This window comes from Cyrtonyx montezumae, unplaced genomic scaffold, assembly GCF_038088225.1.
Source record: "Cyrtonyx montezumae isolate F1298 unplaced genomic scaffold, pur_monq_1.0 scaffold_51, whole genome shotgun sequence".
Lineage (NCBI taxonomy): Eukaryota > Metazoa > Chordata > Aves > Galliformes > Odontophoridae > Cyrtonyx > Cyrtonyx montezumae.
The window spans coordinates 138,216-155,086 of record NW_027072058.1 but is presented as its reverse complement, the minus strand read 5'-3'; the positions used below and the strand labels follow the sequence as shown (position 1 = coordinate 155,086).

At 66.0% G+C, this 16,871-nt stretch overlaps 4 protein-coding genes across 7 annotated transcripts; 3 read left to right on the top strand and 1 right to left on the bottom strand.

The window, feature by feature from the left end:
- Positions 1–1,003: 1,003 nt before the first annotated feature.
- ADAMTSL5 (ADAMTS like 5) lies at positions 1,004–5,224 on the top strand. Of its 2 annotated transcripts, none has more exons than XM_065748639.1 (12): positions 1,004–1,229; positions 2,102–2,171; positions 2,246–2,406; positions 2,688–2,748; positions 2,837–2,945; positions 3,043–3,170; positions 3,256–3,379; positions 3,697–3,780; positions 4,138–4,301; positions 4,396–4,612; positions 4,749–4,820; positions 4,910–5,224. In XM_065748639.1, the coding sequence occupies exons 1-12, from the start codon at positions 1,162–1,164 to the stop codon at positions 5,215–5,217; spliced, it is 1,566 nt and encodes a 521-aa protein (XP_065604711.1). In that variant the 5' UTR covers positions 1,004–1,161; the 3' UTR covers positions 5,218–5,224. The 2 variants fall into 2 exon arrangements, with proteins under 2 accessions (XP_065604711.1, XP_065604710.1); XM_065748638.1 differs by having other exon boundaries at positions 4,384–4,612.
- A 1,800-nt stretch (positions 5,225–7,024) lies between these two features.
- On the bottom strand, positions 7,025–11,998 carry PCSK4 (proprotein convertase subtilisin/kexin type 4). Its single transcript, XM_065748667.1, has 15 exons — positions 11,813–11,998; positions 11,188–11,292; positions 11,018–11,107; positions 10,725–10,853; positions 10,186–10,262; positions 9,979–10,067; positions 9,410–9,582; positions 9,031–9,243; positions 8,748–8,848; positions 8,570–8,673; positions 8,369–8,486; positions 8,106–8,276; positions 7,871–7,995; positions 7,521–7,643; positions 7,025–7,431 (listed from the first exon to the last, which is right to left on the bottom strand). The coding sequence occupies exons 1-15, from the start codon at positions 11,996–11,998 to the stop codon at positions 7,025–7,027; spliced, it is 2,211 nt and encodes a 736-aa protein (XP_065604739.1).
- Positions 11,999–12,074: 76 nt separating this feature from the next.
- Positions 12,075–15,720, top strand: REEP6 (receptor accessory protein 6). Of its 2 annotated transcripts, XM_065748823.1 has the most exons (6): positions 12,075–12,231; positions 14,367–14,460; positions 14,637–14,775; positions 14,959–15,127; positions 15,287–15,354; positions 15,647–15,720. In XM_065748823.1, exons 1-6 carry the CDS (start codon positions 12,117–12,119, stop codon positions 15,662–15,664), a joined length of 603 nt encoding a protein of 200 aa, XP_065604895.1. In that variant the 5' UTR covers positions 12,075–12,116; the 3' UTR covers positions 15,665–15,720. The 2 variants fall into 2 exon arrangements, with proteins under 2 accessions (XP_065604895.1, XP_065604894.1); XM_065748822.1 differs by lacking the exon at positions 15,287–15,354 and having other exon boundaries at positions 12,082–12,231.
- Positions 15,721–15,968: 248 nt separating this feature from the next.
- CUNH19orf25 (chromosome unknown C19orf25 homolog) lies at positions 15,969–16,810 on the top strand. 2 transcript variants are annotated; one of them, XM_065748824.1, is made up of 3 exons: positions 15,989–16,005; positions 16,325–16,496; positions 16,589–16,810. In XM_065748824.1, exons 2-3 carry the CDS (start codon positions 16,334–16,336, stop codon positions 16,765–16,767), a joined length of 342 nt encoding a protein of 113 aa, XP_065604896.1. In that variant the 5' UTR covers positions 15,989–16,005; positions 16,325–16,333; the 3' UTR covers positions 16,768–16,810. The 2 variants fall into 2 exon arrangements, 1 of the variants encoding a protein (XP_065604896.1); XR_010622957.1 differs by lacking the exon at positions 16,325–16,496 and having other exon boundaries at positions 15,969–16,005; positions 16,589–16,669.
- Positions 16,811–16,871: the final 61 nt, after the last annotated feature.

Here is a 16,871-nt window from a genome sequence, read left to right as displayed (position 1 = left end):
GCTGTCCTCATCCTGGATGTAGCTGCCGGGCAGCTCGCCCTGTGCCATCCCACTGTGCTGCACCCTGCGTGGGAATGCTTCAGGGTCACCTGCACCTGCCTGCCCCCCCCCCCCCCCCCACGCTGTAACTGCTTCGCCTCCGGGCTGCCGTGATGCTGTGGGAATGCGGGGGGGCAAAGCTCTGGGGGAGCACCCACCTCCCTGTGCTGCTGGGTGCGGATGGACCCCATGGTGATGTGCATAGGGTTTTCGGGGATGCTGTGAACAACTGTGCACCCCCCTCCCCCCGCCAAATCTGCACCCCTTCCCAGCCATGCTGCCTTCCCCAGCACCCAAAGACCCCCTCAGATCCCTCCAGAAGCCACTGCAGCTGGGACCCAGGATGCTGGAGCAGGATGGGGCTGGGTGTTGGGGGGGTCCCATCTGCCTCTCCCTCCCCTTGAGAAGGACTGGGGTCCCACTTGTAGTAGGGGGGGGGGGGCTGCACCCCAGGACCCCCCCCGACAGCACAGAGCTCCCTGCCTGGCGCCTGCAGCTGGGCTTTGGTTCGGAGCTGGGGGGGGGGCTGGCTAACAGCCAGCATGGGGCTGGCGGCAGCTGTGGCCCCCCCCCCAGGGACATCCCAGAGCCCTTAACTCCCTGTGTGCTGCACCGGGCTGTGCTGGTGTGTGCAATGCCAATGGGTGGGGATACCCTGGGAGGGGGACACAGCAAAGTGCCAGGAACAGACCCCCTCCCCATCTAGTTCATACCGACCCCACTGGACCCTGTGTCACCCCACAGTGTTGAGTTTGAGGTCAGACGTGGGCTCACATTCACCCCCCCTCATCCAGCATCGCCCCTCCCCCCCCCTTCCCCCCACCCCGACGTTGAACCTCCCCCGCAGCTCAGTGCACCGCGGGCCCCCAAGGGTTAAGCGTGAGATTGGGGAGGGCTGGGCGCACCTTTGGGGCTGGATATTAATAACGCGGCGGGGAGGGACGGGAGGCGAGCGGGAGGGGAGCACGGCCGCCCGCCCCGGGAGCTGAACACGCGATGCCCGCACAGCAGGGGGGGTCCTGCGCTGCCCCCCACGTGCCCGGCCCCATAGCGGGACCTACAGACCAGGACTGATTGCCGGCCCCGCGGGGTGCACCCCTGGGTGCTGCAGCGGGGCTAAGCATGGCTGTAATAGGGCGGCGGGACGGCCTGGCACCCCACGCCCACCCCGGGGGATCCCACGGTGCCGGGTAAGCCCCTGCGTTCTGCTGAACCCCTCTGCCCGCTCTAGTGGGGGGTGTGGGCTGCAGGACCCCCCCATCCTTCCCCCCACATTGCTCTGCTTCACCCTGGGGAAACTGAGGCACGTGGTGCCCTCCCGCACCACGCTGGGGTCGGGCATCATCCGCCCCTCATTGGGGTCTGACCCTTTATGTTCCCATGTACTGCCCCTGACCCCCCCACGGGAAAATTGGGGGTCTTGGGGGGGGGGCGTCCGGATGTGCTGCTGCTGCCTGCATAGTGCTGGGGTGCAGGAGGGGATTTGTGCCCCCAGGGCCCACCCTGCGTCCCCATGGGTGCAGTGGGGCGGGAGGAAACCGGCTCAGCCAGGGGATTCCCAGACATGGCCCTATTTCTGCTGCGGGGCTGGGGCCCCCGCACCCCTGTGCCGGGCAGGGTGGGGGTGTGGGGTGGTTTGGGGACCCCGGCGTGTTTCGTGGGTGTGGGGTGGTTTGAGGCCACGTGGTTTTTTAGGGAAATCGGTGTTTGTGGGCAGTGGGGTGCTGGCGGGGGCTGGGGGTGCGCAGGGTGAGGCATTGTTGGGGGGAGGGAGACATAGAGCAGCCCTTGGGCACCCCCTGCACCGCTCCCAGAGGGCAGATCCGGATCCGGGCGCACTGCTGAGGACACTGAGTCACGGCTGCACCACCTCCTCCGCCACGCACGTCCCGTCCTGCAGCACACCAAGGGGTGTGTGGGTGCACACAACACCCTATGGGCACGTGGTGCTGCACCCACCTCGGTGGCACAGTTCAGGGCACAGAAACGCCGCACCCCTGGGTCCTTCCTGCACCGTCTCACTTTGGGGTCCCCGTGGTGTCACCCCATCTCCACCCTGCAGGCACTGGCGGCGGTGGTGGGCGCTGCTCCTGGCGTGGCTCAGCCTGAGCTGCAGCATCAGCATCACACAGGTGAGGGTGGGGGGCACCGGGCTGCTCTGGTCATACATGGACCCCAACCCCGACTGTCTCCTTCCTCTGTGTAGGTTCCAGCCCCACGGGGAGCGCTGTGGGGCCCTGAGCCCCCCACCCACACTCGGCCCCGCCGGCAGCCTGCCCAGGGTGCGTGGGGGCCGTGGGGGCCGTGGAGTGCCTGCTCCAGCTCCTGCGGGGACGGCGTTGCATTCCGCACCCGGAGGTGTCTGCGGTGAGTGGGGGGGGCAGCACAGTCCCTGCTGCGTCCCCAGAACCCCACAGCACCGGGGCACCATCCCACACCACGGCGGTTCGGACTGGTTTTAGGGTGGGGGGAAAGGGGGAGGCAGCAGCTGCCAGGTTCGGCTGGGCGATGCGGGACACAGCCCCATATGGGACACTGTGGTGGTGCTGCTCCCATTTGTGCATCGCTCTCAGCCCCCCAAAAACTCCCCGTGCGTGGGGTTGCTCTGTTCCTAACCCTAACCCGGCCCTGCTGATGCTGTGCCACAGCTCTGCCGGGGAGGAGCCGTGCACGGGGGACCAGCGGCAGTACCGGCTCTGCCAGCTCCAGGTGAGCGTGCCACGGCCCAGCACGGCCCAGCACGGCCCCACGGGTTCCACATTTCGGGTCCTACCACCCCACGGTGCCATCCCCACAGGGCTGTCCTGGCGGCTCGGTGCCGTTTCGTGCCATGCAGTGCTCCCTATACGATGACAAACCGGTGCAGGGCATGCAGACCCGGCACCGCTGGGTGCCCTTCTATGGAGGTGAGCCCCAGGGTGTGGGGGCACCATGGGGGCCATGGTGTGGCCAGAACCGCTGCCCCCCACCATCGGTGTCCCCTCCTTCGCTCTGGCTCTGCAGCCCCCAACGTCTGTGACCTCAACTGCTTGGCCGTGGGGCACAACTTCTACTACACCTTCGGCCGTGTGCTGGATGGCACCCGCTGCGGGCCCGGCTCCACGGAGCTGTGCGTCGGTGGGCGCTGCCTGGTGGGTGCACACGGGGATGGGACACCCCCTCCCCCCCCGTGCCAGTCCCTGTCCCTGCTCTGACACCAAATCTCTGCTCCTGCAGAGCGTCGGCTGTGATGGGATCCTGGGCTCAGGCACGCAGCCCCGTGACTGCAGCCGGTGTGGGGGTGGGCAGGATGGGTGTGTCTTCGTGCACCGGCTCTTCCAGGACACGGAGCCCTTCTCCGGTGAATGAACATTGCCCCGGCCCCTCCATGGGTGAATGCTTTGGCTCTTGGCTCCCCCGTCCCCCTGCCCCCTGTCACCTCTGGGTGGTCCCCAGTTGCTCTCCGGGATGTCCGTGTGGTCCACGTCCCACGTTGGGGTCCTGGCTGTGCTGTGGGGATGGAGACACCCGTGGGTGACCTGCATGTCCCAGTGCATGGGGTCGGGCAGAGTCAGTGCCACTGCCCACCCCGCTCCCACCTCTCCTCACTCACCCTGTGAGGGTCCCAGCTCCAGCCCTGCTGTCCCCACTCCGCCCTGACTCCCTGCCCACCTCCAGGTCATTTTGGCTACAAGAATGTGACCAAGATCCCCGCTGGGGCCACCAACATCAAGGTGACGGACAAGAGCCGCAACTTCCTCGGTAGGATGTGTCCCATCCCCTCCCAGTCTGTCCCAGTCCATCCATGTGGCTACACAGTGTCGCCCCCCCCCACTCCGTGAGCTCAGTGCTCCCCACCTCGGGGCACTTCAGGGGCAATGGCAGTGAGTTTGGGGTCACTGAGGGGACAACAAGGGACCCATCCCTGTGGGTTCGGGGAGCTCTGCGCTTGGGGTCTGGCTGTGCCATGGGACTGCAGCCATGGATGGAGCATCCCCCAAACCCACACGCAGTGTTCCCAACCCTTGCTTTCCCCCCCCCTCCGATGGGGGCTCAGTGCCCCCTCCCTGCCCAGCGTGGTGGTCCCGGGGCCGTGTATGGCTGAGCTCCTTCCCACAGCCCTGATGAGGAGCGATGGGCACTACGTGCTCAACGGGGACTGGTCCATCTCCTGGCCGGGACCCTATGAAGCAGCCGGGACACAGCTGCTCTACGCCCGCAGCCCCGACGGCACCGAGAGCCTGGAGGCACCGGGACCCACGGACGAGGACCTCCACGTGCTGGTGGGGAGCAGGGGCAGCGCGGGGACGTGGACAGCAGCCCCCAGCCCCAGCGATCCGCTTAGCTCTGCCCCTGAACGCACAGGTGCTGCTGCAGGAGCCCAACCCCGGCATCGAGTACGAGTTCTGGCTGCCCCGTGGGCGCCCCCAGCACAATGCAGTGGATATCAGTGCCCTGCGGCAGCCCCAGCCCCGCGGGGCCGGCAGCCCCCCACCCGCTGATCCCCCTCACCCCACACCACCCCCCAGGACCCGGGACCCCATCACGGAGCCACAGCCACCACGAAGCCCCCCCGGGGTCAGGGCTGCTGCAGGTGACCCACATCCTCCCTCACCCTCGGGATCTGTGCTGCAGAGGAAAGGGGGGGGTCCTGGAGTCCAGAATTGCCCCCTCCCCCCTGACAGGGTGTGATCCCTTGGGGTGCCACATCCCATCCTTTGTCCCCGCAGGGCGATGCGGGCGGTGCCGCCCCCCCAAGGGCCGCTCCCAACGCATCCGCCACTTCTGCCAGAGTGACTTCGGTGAGCAGCGTGGGGGGGGGGGGAGGGGAGGGGGCAGCGCCCGGCGTGACGATGCCGCGCTCAGTGCCCCCCATCCCCCAACCCCGCAGTGTTCCGAGCGCGGATCCTCGCGCGGCGCTCCGTGGGGCAGGAGATGCGCTACGAAGTGCGGGTGCTGACTCCGTACCGTCACCGCTTCCCCATGGTCCCGAGGGAGTACGTGTGGGTGCCCGACACGTGCGGCTGCCCCACGCTGCTTGGGGGTCACGAGTACGTGCTGATGGCTCGGCGGCACGTCAACTACGAGCACACGCTGAACCGCATCCTCCTGCAGCGCGACGGATACGCGCGGCCGTGGTCGCCCCGAGAGGAGCGCGCGGTGCGGGATGCGGAGCGGCACTGCCCCCACCCGCCCTGAGGATGCGGGGATGGGCTGCGGGGGGTGGGGGGGGAAGGGGGACGGGACCCCTCCTGATCCGCTGTGGGCACTCTGAGGCCCTGCTTGTGGCCAAGGAGGGGCTGAAGCACGGAGCCCTGTCCTGTGCTGGAGAAGGGTTTGGATAAGGGGGGGGGGGTGCGTGGAGGAGAAGTGGTAATTTATTATTTTTGCAGAAAATAAAGCTATCTATCGCTCGGTTACTGTGTGTGACATTCCTGGATGGAACAAACCCGGTGCGTCCCGTGCGCTCCCAACCCCTTTGGGGGAGGGGATCCCGTGTCCCCACGCTGAGCCCCCGGAGCAGCACGTCCCCGTCCCCGCGTGGCCGCCCGCCAGGCTGTGCCTCTCGGGGCCGGGGACCTCCGCTTATCTCCCTTCCGGCGGAGGCGCGGGTCCGTCTCAGTGCCGTAACCCAACCCGTGCTCTGACTGCGTCCCGCGGGGCCCACAGATGGGGACGGGGATGGGGACACCCCAACACTGTGCCACGCAGCCCAGGGAACGGCACGGCACGGGTGGGGCACGCTGCGGCGGGCAGGAAGCTGCCGGTGCACAATAAAAGTGCCCCTTCCACCCAGCAGAGCTTTTTCTGTGCACAGGGAGCTGCTTTGCTCCCACCCCCACACCCCCCCCCCCCAGGCAGTGGGCAGTGCTGGGCCCCCCTCCCATCCCACTGTGTGAGGACTTCGGGCTGCATGCTCAGGGGCTTTGCTGCTCTCCCCATCTTCATCATCACTGCGATGAGGCAGCACTGTGGTTGTGTTGGAGCACTGCTCCTCGCCTTGGGACACAGCACCGAGCGGTGGGGGGGACACCTCCCACCCCTGGGACAGCTCTGCTGCGCAGTGAGGACGGGGTCGGGGCCTGGGATGGGGCTGTGTGAGCTGGGGCTGCTCACGGACCCACGCAGCCCTCCCCATCCCCAGCACGACGTGCTTGGCATCGGCTCTGCACCACGGGCTGTGCTCTGGGGATGGGACATCCCGTGGGGGAGGGGAGACCCCCAGGGAGGGACCCTCCCTCCCGCCAGGCTGAGGGCCAGCACAGCTGCAGGCAGCGATGGGAGCGCGGCTTCCTGGTGACTGCACGCTTGGACAAAGGTCTCGCTCTCCTCGGTGACATCCGAGCGTGCCCCAGCTGTGCAAACACGCCGGGGGTGACACAGCACTTATGGGGCTGACAGCCACCACCCGACCACGCCCCACTTCCCCACGCAGTGCCCGTGTCCTGCAGTGGTGGCCAAGCCCCGTCCAGCAGAGATGTCCCCACGAGGGCCCCCGCTGGCAGCGGTCCCCACGCTGTCCCAGCCCGGTGCCATGCTGCGTGCTGTGCTGTGCTGCTGGGACAGAGGGCACCGTGGTGTGCAGTGGCCCCAGGCATGCTCCTGCAGGCTGAGCCGTGTGCCAGCACCGCGGCGTGGATCGGGGCTGTCCTCCCCACGCAGCAACGCGGCACCCAGCTCTGCTCCCTGCCCGGCCGTGGGTTTGCAGCCCTTCCAACTCGGGATGTGTGTTTACTCGGGCGCAGCTGTAGGGAGGGACATCACATCTCCTCCCCACCCACCCCTCTGCGCCTGGGAAAGGGCGTGGGGTTCGTGGGGAGCGCCCTCTGGACATCACCACAATGAATCGGGGCCGCATCTATACCCCCTCCCCCACCCTCCCCAACCCCGATCCGGGGGGGTGCAGGGATGAGGCTGAAGGGTCCTCACCCATGGAGCCGGGAGCAGCACTCAGCTGCCGCCCTTCAGCAGAGGCAACCCCAAAAAGACAACAGCGGGGGGTTTATTATTTTAGAAGAGGGGTAAGGCTGGCTGCAGCCCGGCCTTGTGGCACTGCCTGGCAGCGCAGCCGCTCCCCACGCAGCCACGCGATTCGGAGTACACAGCTCAGGGTGATGAAGAACAGCGCGGCCTCGCAGAGCAGCAGTGCGATGAGGAGGGGGTTCCTGCCCTCCCCGTCCCGGGGGGGGAGGCCCTGTGGAGTGGAGCAGGAGTGGGTGTCCTCGTCGAAGGTGTGGGCAGAGGGGCAGGAGGTGCAGTTGTTGGCCGAGGTGCCCTGGCACGTGTAGCAGGAGCGGTGGCAGCGGACGCAGACGCGGGATGGGTGCGTGGTGACCCCAGGGTGGCTGTAGGAACGGGGCGGGCAGTAGGGCAGGCAGGAGAGCTGGTGGGCATAGAAGGAGCCACTGCACTCTGCAAAGGGATGGGGGTGTGAGGGGGGACACGGAGCCAGCAGGAGCTGAGAGCATCGTGCCCCGGCTCACGGTGAGGGACGTGCTCACCCTTGCATGCTCCCTGCACATCCCGCTGGGTGCACTCGCCCACGGTGGGGGCTGCGAAGTGCCTGGATGTCATCATGTCCTCGTCTGTGCCGTGCAGGTGCAGGATGAAGTGGGTCAGCGTGCCTGGTGGTGGGAGGAAGAGGATGCCCTCAACCTGGAAGCTGTGGGGCCGGTGGTGCCCTCTATGGGGCTGTGTGAGAGACCCCGAAATACAGCTCCCACAGAGAGACGCTGTGCCCAGGGGGGAGCAGCAAGGGGATGCTCCGATTGCAACCCAAGAGGGGGAAGGAAGGGGAGGGAACGAGGCACTGGGTGGTACTGCTGGTGGGGTTTGTCCCCACGGTGCCCACCCGTGTTGTAGGCATCGCCCTTGTTCTCTAGCAGCAGCATCCAGGTCCCGTTGGGGTATTCATCCCAGAAATGCGTGGACATGAAGGTCCAATCCTTGTAGCCCTGCTGGCTGGTGTCGTATGGGCTGTGGGCAGACACGAAGGGGGGGAGTAGGGGGGTGCAGACCTAAGGGGCTCTGCAGACACTCTGGGCTGAACATAACGGGGCACTGCCAGGACTCGGCACGGCCCTTACCGCACGGTCACCAGCGTGGACGTGGTCCCCATGGGGCTCCTCAGCGCGACCCACAAGTCCCCCCGGCGGCTGTAGCTCAGCGAGAGCTGCACCTGGACGTGCTCCAGCGAGCGGATGCTCCCCGAGCAGGACGAGGTGTCTGCGGGGACGGTGAGTTTGGAGCCGATGTTCCTGGTGGGGACAAGAAGGGGTGAAGGCGTAGCACGGCTTCGCCCCAAGAAAGCCCCTGCACCGGGTCAGACCCGGGGAACCTTGCTCCTTACCGTGGGGCACGGAGAGCTCTGATTGAACAGCTCCGCTGGGGCCGTGTTGCTGTCCACGCCTGGGCCAGATCCACCAGCAGAGCTGCATCCAGCAGCCCGTAGCCGTAGTAGTGGCTCACTGGGATGTGGGAGAAGGGGTTACATGAGCCCCTCTGCTCAGGGGGGCCGGGCTCTGGTAGGAGCCAGCTGCCATACACTCACCCTTGCGCCCGACCCCGTTGGCAGCCCAGTCCTCTGCCTGCAGGTGAGCGGGTTGGGAGGCCCTGACCACCAGGTGCTGCACGTCGCGCCAGCTCAGCGCCGGGCTGGGAGCGAGAGGGCATTGGGGCAGAGGGCTCCGCTTTGGGGGCAGCTCTGGGGGCGGCCCCCCTGCACCTACTTGGCTTCCAGAGCGAGGGCGATCATTCCTGCAGCCAGAGGGGCTGAGGCAGAGCTGCCTGCGTGCCTGTCGGTGCAGCGGTGGTGCAGATCAGTGGTCACCTGGGGAGGGGGGAGGATTTGGGGGGGGTCTTGTCCCTTGTCCCCTGCTGGAGCAGAGGGCAGGGTGGGCTGGGTCACTCCAACAAACACCCTGGTCCCTCCGTGCCTGGATGGAAGTGCCTCCTCCTGCCCAGGACGGGGTGGGGGGGGGCATGCTGGGGTGGGGATGGGGGGATACTCACAATCTGTGCTTCACTGCTGGTGCTGCTGCTGTAGGTGGTGGTGAGGGTGGAGGCACAGGGCTCGCTGTAGCGGGGCCGCTGGCCGCTGGCGAAGACAGTGCCCACTGTCAGTGTGTGGATGCTGTTGGCGTAACCGTCGCAGTTGCAGTTGTCGTAATTGATGCCGCCGTTGCCAGAGGCCCAGATGAAGATGGAGCCGAGCCCCCCACGCCCCTGGGACGGGGAGAGGTTGAACAGGAGATGGGCTTTGTCAGCATCCAGCTCCATGCCGGGGCATCCAGAGCATCCCTGCTGCACCAGCACCAGCGAGCTACTGCTCTGGTCCAGAGATGGCAAACCTGCAGGGCACAAACCTGCAGGGCACGAGTGCTATGCTTACTTTTGTGATCCCGTTGTGTAAGGCTTTCATGGCCAGCACGCCCGGCCCATCCACGTGCCTCCCATCATCCAGAGGGCCCCAGCTGGCACTGTAGATGTGGATGTGCTGCGGTTGCAGGCTGAGGGACTGAGCCTCCACCACGTCCGTGACGGGGCCATCCAGCATCCGCACTCCTGCAGGGATGCCAGGGAGGGCTCAGGGGATCCGGCCGGCCCCAGCCCTGCCCCACAGCCATCACTTTCCTGCAGGTCTGTACAACCACTGCTGGATGACTGCTCCTTCTTAACCCCTCTCCCCCAACCCGTGCAGCTGAACCCGGTGTGTTTCCCCACGTTTAACCCCATTTGGCACAGTCACTTTGCACGGATGCTGGGCGGCGAGCAGGACACCAACCACACCAGTCCTGCAGCCTGTGGACACAGAGCCCTGCGCTGCTGCTGGGCTTGCTTCAAGTCCGCAGCACCCTCTAGCGCTGGGCAAGCCCTCCGCTCCCCCCCGGAGCAGCCCAGCTGCCCGAGCTGCCTCGTCCCTCCGTCCCACCCCCCGCGGCAGGAGGAGGAATCGCTCACCCCCAACTTTAGCGTTGTATGCAATGCCTGCACCGCAGATCCCGTTGTTGGCTACGGCTGCTGCCTCTCCTGCGCAGCGTGTCCCGTGCCTGGGGGAAGACATGGGAGATCCGTCCTCGGGGTCGGGGGGGAGTTGGGGGGGCTGGACACAGCTCTGCTCCCAACACAGGAAGGGATTTCCATGCAGAACCAGTGCACAAAACTCACCGGTTCTCATCCCAGGTGTCGTACCTGGGCAGGGGGTCAGGGTCGTTGCTGTTGAAGTCGTAACTCGCGAGGGGATCCTAGTGCAAGGAGAGGCACCAGCGTGACAAAATCGCATTGCAAAGAGGAGCCGTGCCAGCTCGGGGTGCACGCCCAGCCCAGGGAGGTCTCTGCACGCCCAGAGCATGAATCGACCTCACCTGAACCTGCCGGGCTCAACCAAACCCACGCTGCCATGAACTGATTAAGGTTCCCCTGCTCTCTTTGCTCCCTGAGCACACGCAGGGCTTACAAGCTCTACCCGCTTTGCAGCTTGTTGGAATGACATCTGACTATTCTGGGGGCTCGTGTGCTCACAAGTTCTGACGTCTCCAGGACGTGAGAAACGACGGCAGAGACGCAGAGCCCTTTGATCCGACCGCAGTGGGGCTGAATTCCCACTGCAGATTCCCACGGGCTGCAGAGCTGTGCCCCCCCCCTCCGCACCCCAGCACTCCCTGAGCTATTGCTCTGCCCCGGGGGGGGGGGGGGAGCACAGTTACGTAGTTGGCAGCCAGGTCGGGGTGGTCCTTCTCAATGCCATCATCCAGGATGGACAGCACGACCCCAAGGCCGGTGTAGCCTTTGCTCCAAGCAGCGAGGACGTTGAGATCGGGGCTGATATCATTGTTCTGGAAAAGGGATTAGGATCGATGGGCGCGGAGCAGCGGGAGGAGGATGTCCTTCAAGGACCCTCCTGCTGTCTCATCACTGCCAGCATTAGTCCTGCTTACGCTCGGGGCAGGAGATTTGCTTGAGGACATCGGGATTAGACGGGAGAGCTGCAAAATCTCACCATGTACCACTGCTTGGGGAACCAGGGGTCTGTCGGCACCACGCTCCTCTTGGTGCGACTCTTCACCGTTTGCTGCTCAAACCAGAGGACCTGGGTGGGAAGCAGCGTCGTTGGCATCGGGTGTGTTCCTGTAGGGTGCCCTGGTCCTGCCACGGCAGCCCAGCTCCTACCTGTGGCTCTCTGCTCAGGCGCAGGCTCCAGCCCCAGTGCCTGCTCAGAGACCTCTGCCTGGAGCCGCGGTGCTGGAAGTGGTAGTAGGGCTCTCCCTCCAGCACCTGCAGCAAAGGGTGCTCCCGTCAGGGGCTGCACGGAGGGGCAGAGGTGTGGGTGCCAGCTCTGCTGGGATGGGATGTGTGTTCAAGCTCTCCAGATGCGTGTGATGGGGGATACTGGGGGTGGCGGGGGGTATTGGGCATGCTGAGGTGGTGGTGGGGTACTGGGGGTGTTGGGGGATACTGGGGTGGGGGGTATTTGGTGTATTGGGGTGGTGTGGAGGGGGTGTTGGAGTGATGGGGGGCTTTGGGGTGATGGGGCTATTGGGCTATTGGGGGATATTGAGGTGATGGGGGTACTGGGGTGTGCAGAGTGTGAATGTGCCAGAGGAAAAGGGGATGCTCTGTGGGTCGGGGTTTGTGCGTGGCTTCCCTCGCCCACCTGTGCTCACGTGGAGGCCGCAGCTTACCCACGCAGCCCTATAGGTACTCGAGACCCCACACCCACGCAACCCTACCTCGGTCCCCTCGCGCCCTATGTCACACCCCACCTACGGATGCTCCGTCCGTTCCCGGTCCTCACCTGCCCCACGCAGAGCAGCCCGTGCCTGCGTGCCAGCCGCGCCGCCTCCCACGGCCCCTCCCGCACCCGCACGGCCCAGCTGCTCACGTAGACGCGGGGTTGGGCTGCGTGCAGACCCAGCGGGAACCCCAAACCCAACAGTAACCGCATCCCCCACGCCAGCCCCATCCCCAGCCGCGTCGCCATGCCCCGCGCGCATCGCCCGTTGCCATAGCGACGGCGACGCCGCCTGCCCGCCCCGCCCCGCCCCGCACCGCTCCGCGTTGGCCCCGGGGCCGCGCCGTGCGGGACCGTGCCCGCAGCCATGGGTACGGTGCAGCAGCGCCTGCAGCGCTTTCTCGACCGGCCCGGGCCGCTTTCCGATCTGCTGGGCCGCCTGGAGGCCCGCACCGGCGTCCACCGGCTCTACCTGGCCACAGGTGAGCCCGACTCGCGGGATCCCTTTTTTTTTCCCCACTCGAGGTGCCGCCCCGCGGGGACTCCCTCGGCCCTTCAGCCGCCGGACCCTGGGGTGCGTTGATGGACTCGCACCGCCCAGCCTGGGGACGTGCTGCTTCCTGGGGGGGGGAGGGCACTGCTTAGGGGGGCCGTTGTGTACTTTGGGGGGTGGCAGCCCCCCACTTTTTGTCCCCCTCTCCTCCTCCCCCCCCCTCGCAGCCCCACGTGCTGCTGGGTGGGCTTCTCAGAGCTCAGACCTCCCTAGGGTTGCCCCCCCAGAGTCCCCCTGTCCTGGGGAAGCCCAGCTGCAGCGTGGTGCCGACCTCCTGCCCCTCCCCCCACCCCAGCAAGAGGGCAGAGGTCTGCTCGTTAACCAGATCCTGTTTGTTCATTAATGAGAAACCAGAGATATCTCCTCAGGGAGCCGATCCCGGCACCGCTTGACCCCTCGGTGCGGCTGTCACCTTGGCCACGATTCGCCGTCTGCCTTTGCATTTCCGTATGGAAACTCCTGGGGTGGGGGGCAGGGGGGGGATCTGGGTTTCCCTTCCCCGCTCCCAGCCCGGTTCCTGGCCCCGTCCGTGGCTGTTTGTAGAGCTTGGCTGCCCCACTGGGAGACGCGTGCAGGATGGGGCACATGTTTGGGGCGACCCCGGGCTGTCAGGCACCTGCTGCTGGGGCTCTGGTTGCACTTTGGGCTGCGGGTGATAGGGAAAGAGGCGTTGCTCCTGCAGCAGAGCTCCGGTGTCTGCAAAGGTGAAGCTGGAGCTCAACAACAAATATCGGATTTCTCCTTCCCTTCCCCCAGCTCTGCAGCAGTCCCTCATTCGTGTTGGGACCCAGAACCTTTGAAACCAGTACAGACCCAGCAGCTGGCACAGCTGGATCCTCAGCCAGGTGGAGGTCACCTTGGAGAGCAGGATCCCCTCCGTGACACACACGTGTGGCTGGGGAAACCTCTTTGCCATTCAGTGCTGCAAGATGAGCACTGATGAGTGCTTCAGTGATCTCCTGTCCCACGTGGGGGATGAGGCTCTGGGGGTGGGTGCCTTGGGGCAGTGGGGGCAGCTCCTGTGCCAGCACGGTCAGGACCCACAGTGCACAGAATCCCTTTCTCCACCAGCTTTTTCCTCCTTCTCTGCTCACACTGGTGTCATTGTGGGTTTGGGACCCCAGGGTGCGTCTCCTTCCTGCCCTCCTTCACACAAGGCTCCTCTGTGCGAGCTGAACCTCTCCTTTGTGTTTTGCTGTTACATAAATTTCTCTGGGGGCTAAACTTAGCCCTTGAAATCCATCCTAAGACTCTTTAGGGAATGAAACCCAGAGCTGCCTGAACCTGCCTGCTCGTTTCCCTCTGGGGGAAGCTACAACTGTTCCCACGAGCTGGGAACAGTGCCCATCTCCTTGCAAAGCCCCAGGCCCAGGGGTGCCCATGCCAGGGCAGAGCTCAGTGCAGAACTGCTGCTGTGAGCAGCACAGGGATGAGCCGTCCTCTGTGCCCCATTCCTCTAATTCGCTGCCACAGACAGGCTAAGTCTCAGCTTTCTTGCCTGCTGTAGGATAAGGTGCTTATGCTGCTGGCAGCGTTGTAAGCAGGGTGTGCAGGAGCTGAGACACCATTGGGGTGGCCCAGACAGCACCGGGCTGCGTGCTCTGCTCAGGGTCCTGCAGGGTGGAGGGAGCTGACATGCTGCTGCCCAGCCCCGCGAGCCCACCAGCAGCGAGGGCTCCACAGCAGAGGTTTGGCAGCAGTCACTCCCCTGCTGCAGCACCTGGGGCCTGGGGAGGTGCCAAGCAGGCAGCGCTTTGGCTTGAGTTTAATTTAACAATTTAATTTAATGACGGGGAAGCAGGATTGCCTGCTCTCAGGGGGCTCAATCCCAACACGCTCAGCACAAGCACGTGCAGAGCAGAGAGCAGCAGGGAAGCACGTGTCTCCCACCCGGGCAGGATAGGGGGGGGACCCTCTATCCCCCTGATTGTGCTCTGTGTTTGCCATGGACAAGTCCAGGCCAGAGAGGGGACAGTGACCAAAGCAAAAACGGGTGTGTGCACGCCAGTACAGCTCTGCACTGCTCCCCGTGCCGAGCCCGTGGCTCTTGGTTCTGTCCTGCAGGCTCCCTGGCCTTCCTGGGGCTGTACCTGATGTTTGGTTACGGTGCTGCACTACTTTGCAACCTCATTGGCTTCATCTACCCTGCATATGTCTCGTAAGTACCAGCTCCGCAGCCCTGGATGGGTAATGTGAGGAGGACAGAGCACACTTCTGAAACACTGGGGCCTGGCAAGGTCTTGGCATGGGGCAGCAGGACCTGCTGTGGGGCAGGCTATGCCTGCAGAGGGAACAGGCCTACAGAAGCAGTGACCCATCCCCTCCTGCCCACAGCATCAAAGCCATCGAGAGCTCCAGCAAGGAGGATGACACCATGTGGCTCACGTACTGGGTGGTGTACGGCATCTTCAGCGTAGCTGAGTTCTTCTCCGACATTTTCCTCTACTGGTTCCCTTTCTACTACGCTGGGAAGGTAACGCCTTCGTGGGGGCACAGGGGCTGCAGCCCTCTCCCTGATGGCTGAGTTCTTGGGGTTCATGTGTTTAGGGTCTTTGGGGCCTCCACAGAGCTCCAGCCTTGGGCGGGAGGGACTGGGGCAGCTCAGCATCTGTGCTGCCATCCCGACCCGGCTCTGCAGCACCTCTTCCCCCCACAGTGCCTATTCCTGGTGTGGTGCATGGCTCCGGTGTCCTGGAACGGCTCGCAGGTGCTTTACCACAACGTCATCCGGCCCTGCTTCCTCAAGCACCACCGTGCTGTAGACTCAGTGCTCGGGGAGCTCAGCACCAAAGCGCTGGATGCAGCCTCAGCCGTCACCCGAGAAGGTACTGTGGGTCCACTCCGTCCCCTCCCCCGAGCGTGGGGCAGCTCTCACTCTGTGCCCCAACCCCTCCCCCGCCCCTCGTGGCCGCAGCCCCATCCCCCTGGTGACAGCAGCCCAGCCCCTGTCGTTGTCTCTCTTCTTTCTGCACCTCCTGGAGCAGTTCTGCACGCTCTGGTCAGCAGCAGAGCCCGGCTGGCGGCCGAGGTCACCCCGCAGCTCAGCGTGTCCGTATGTAACAGCCACATTTCCACAGCCAGCATTGAGCCCAGACCCCACTGCTGCAAGCCCCACTGCTGCAAGCCCCACTGCTGCAAGCCCCACTCCTGCAGGTCCCACTGCTGCAAGCCCTGCTCCTACAAGCCCTCCTCTTATAAGCCCTTCTCCTGCAAGCCCTGCTGCTGCAGGCCACCCGCTTTCCCGCTGCAGATGATGTAGGGCAGGCTCTCTCCCCTCCCGCTCCCCGTCCCCGTGGGCACTGTGCGGGGCTCGGCCCTCACCCGCCGCTGTCTCTGTCCCGCAGCCTCCGGGGCCGCCGTGAACTTGGCACAGGAAGCGAAGAGCAAATGAGACGCCGGGACAACACCTCGGCCTCGCCCGGTCCCGCACCCCGGGGCTGTCCCCGTTTCGAGTCATCCCCAGTAAAGCCGGTCCCGAACCGATCCCATGTGCTCAGCGCGCTCCGGGCTGGCGCGGCGCCTTTAAGAGGGGGCGTGGTTTGGCGAGTGGCGTGGTGTGACGTCATTAGTGCGCGACCGGGGGCGGAGCGCGCACACGTGGCGTTGCCGGGATCGCGGTACGGCGGCCGGGAGGGGCGGTCCGTCCGTCCGTCCGCCGATTGCGGGGGGGCACCTCTGTCCGTCCGTCCGTCCGGGGAGCAGGGTCGGTGTGGGGGTGGGGGGACGTGCGTCCTTCAAAGGGCGGCGCGAGGGGGCTTTGTCTGTCCCCCTGTTTGTTGGGCTCGGACCCGGGGGCGGGGTGGCCCTGCTGAGGCTCCGGGTGTCTGTCCGTCTGTCCGTCCGCCTTGGGGGGGGCGGTCTGTCCGTCCGGGGGCGTGGGGGAGGGAGTCTGCCTGCCTGCCGGGGGGGCGGGGAGGGCAGGTACCTATGGGTGAGTTTGTGGGGTGAGCGTCCTTCTGCCCGCGGCAGGAGGGCTGTCCGCCTGTCTCGGCTGTAAACCCCACCCCGTCCCCTCCCCCCAGAGCCCCGCCATGAGCTCCAAGGCCAAGCGGGTGCTGCCCACCCGCCCCGAGCCGCCCACTGTGGAGCAGCTCCTGGCCGACGTGCGGGGCGCACCCCCGGCCGATCCCGTCCTCCTGCTCCCGGCTGAGCCCCCCCGGGGCAGCGGCGGTGACCGGGACGGCCCCGCGCCAGGTGAGCCCCGCGGCAGCAGCGGGCGGGCGGAGTGGGGGGGGGGGCGGGGAGTACCGAGCCCTTGCTGAGCCCCTCCTCCCCGCGCCCTACAGGGCAGGAGGACGGCGCGGAGGAGCAGGAGCGGCTGTACCGGCAGTGCCGCGGTTACGTGGAGATGAACCGACGGCTGCGGGAAGCGCGCGGGGAGCTGGAGGAGAAGCGCGAGGAACTGCGGCGGGCGGGCGCGGCTTTGGAGCGGGACATCGCCGACATGCGGCAGAAAGCGTTCTGAGTCCGGAGCACGGCAAAGCACGGGGGTCCCACCGGGTGCCCCCCCGCCCCTGGTTGCGTCCGTGTGCTCCCCACGCACCCGTGGTGGCCTGGAGTTCATCCCCA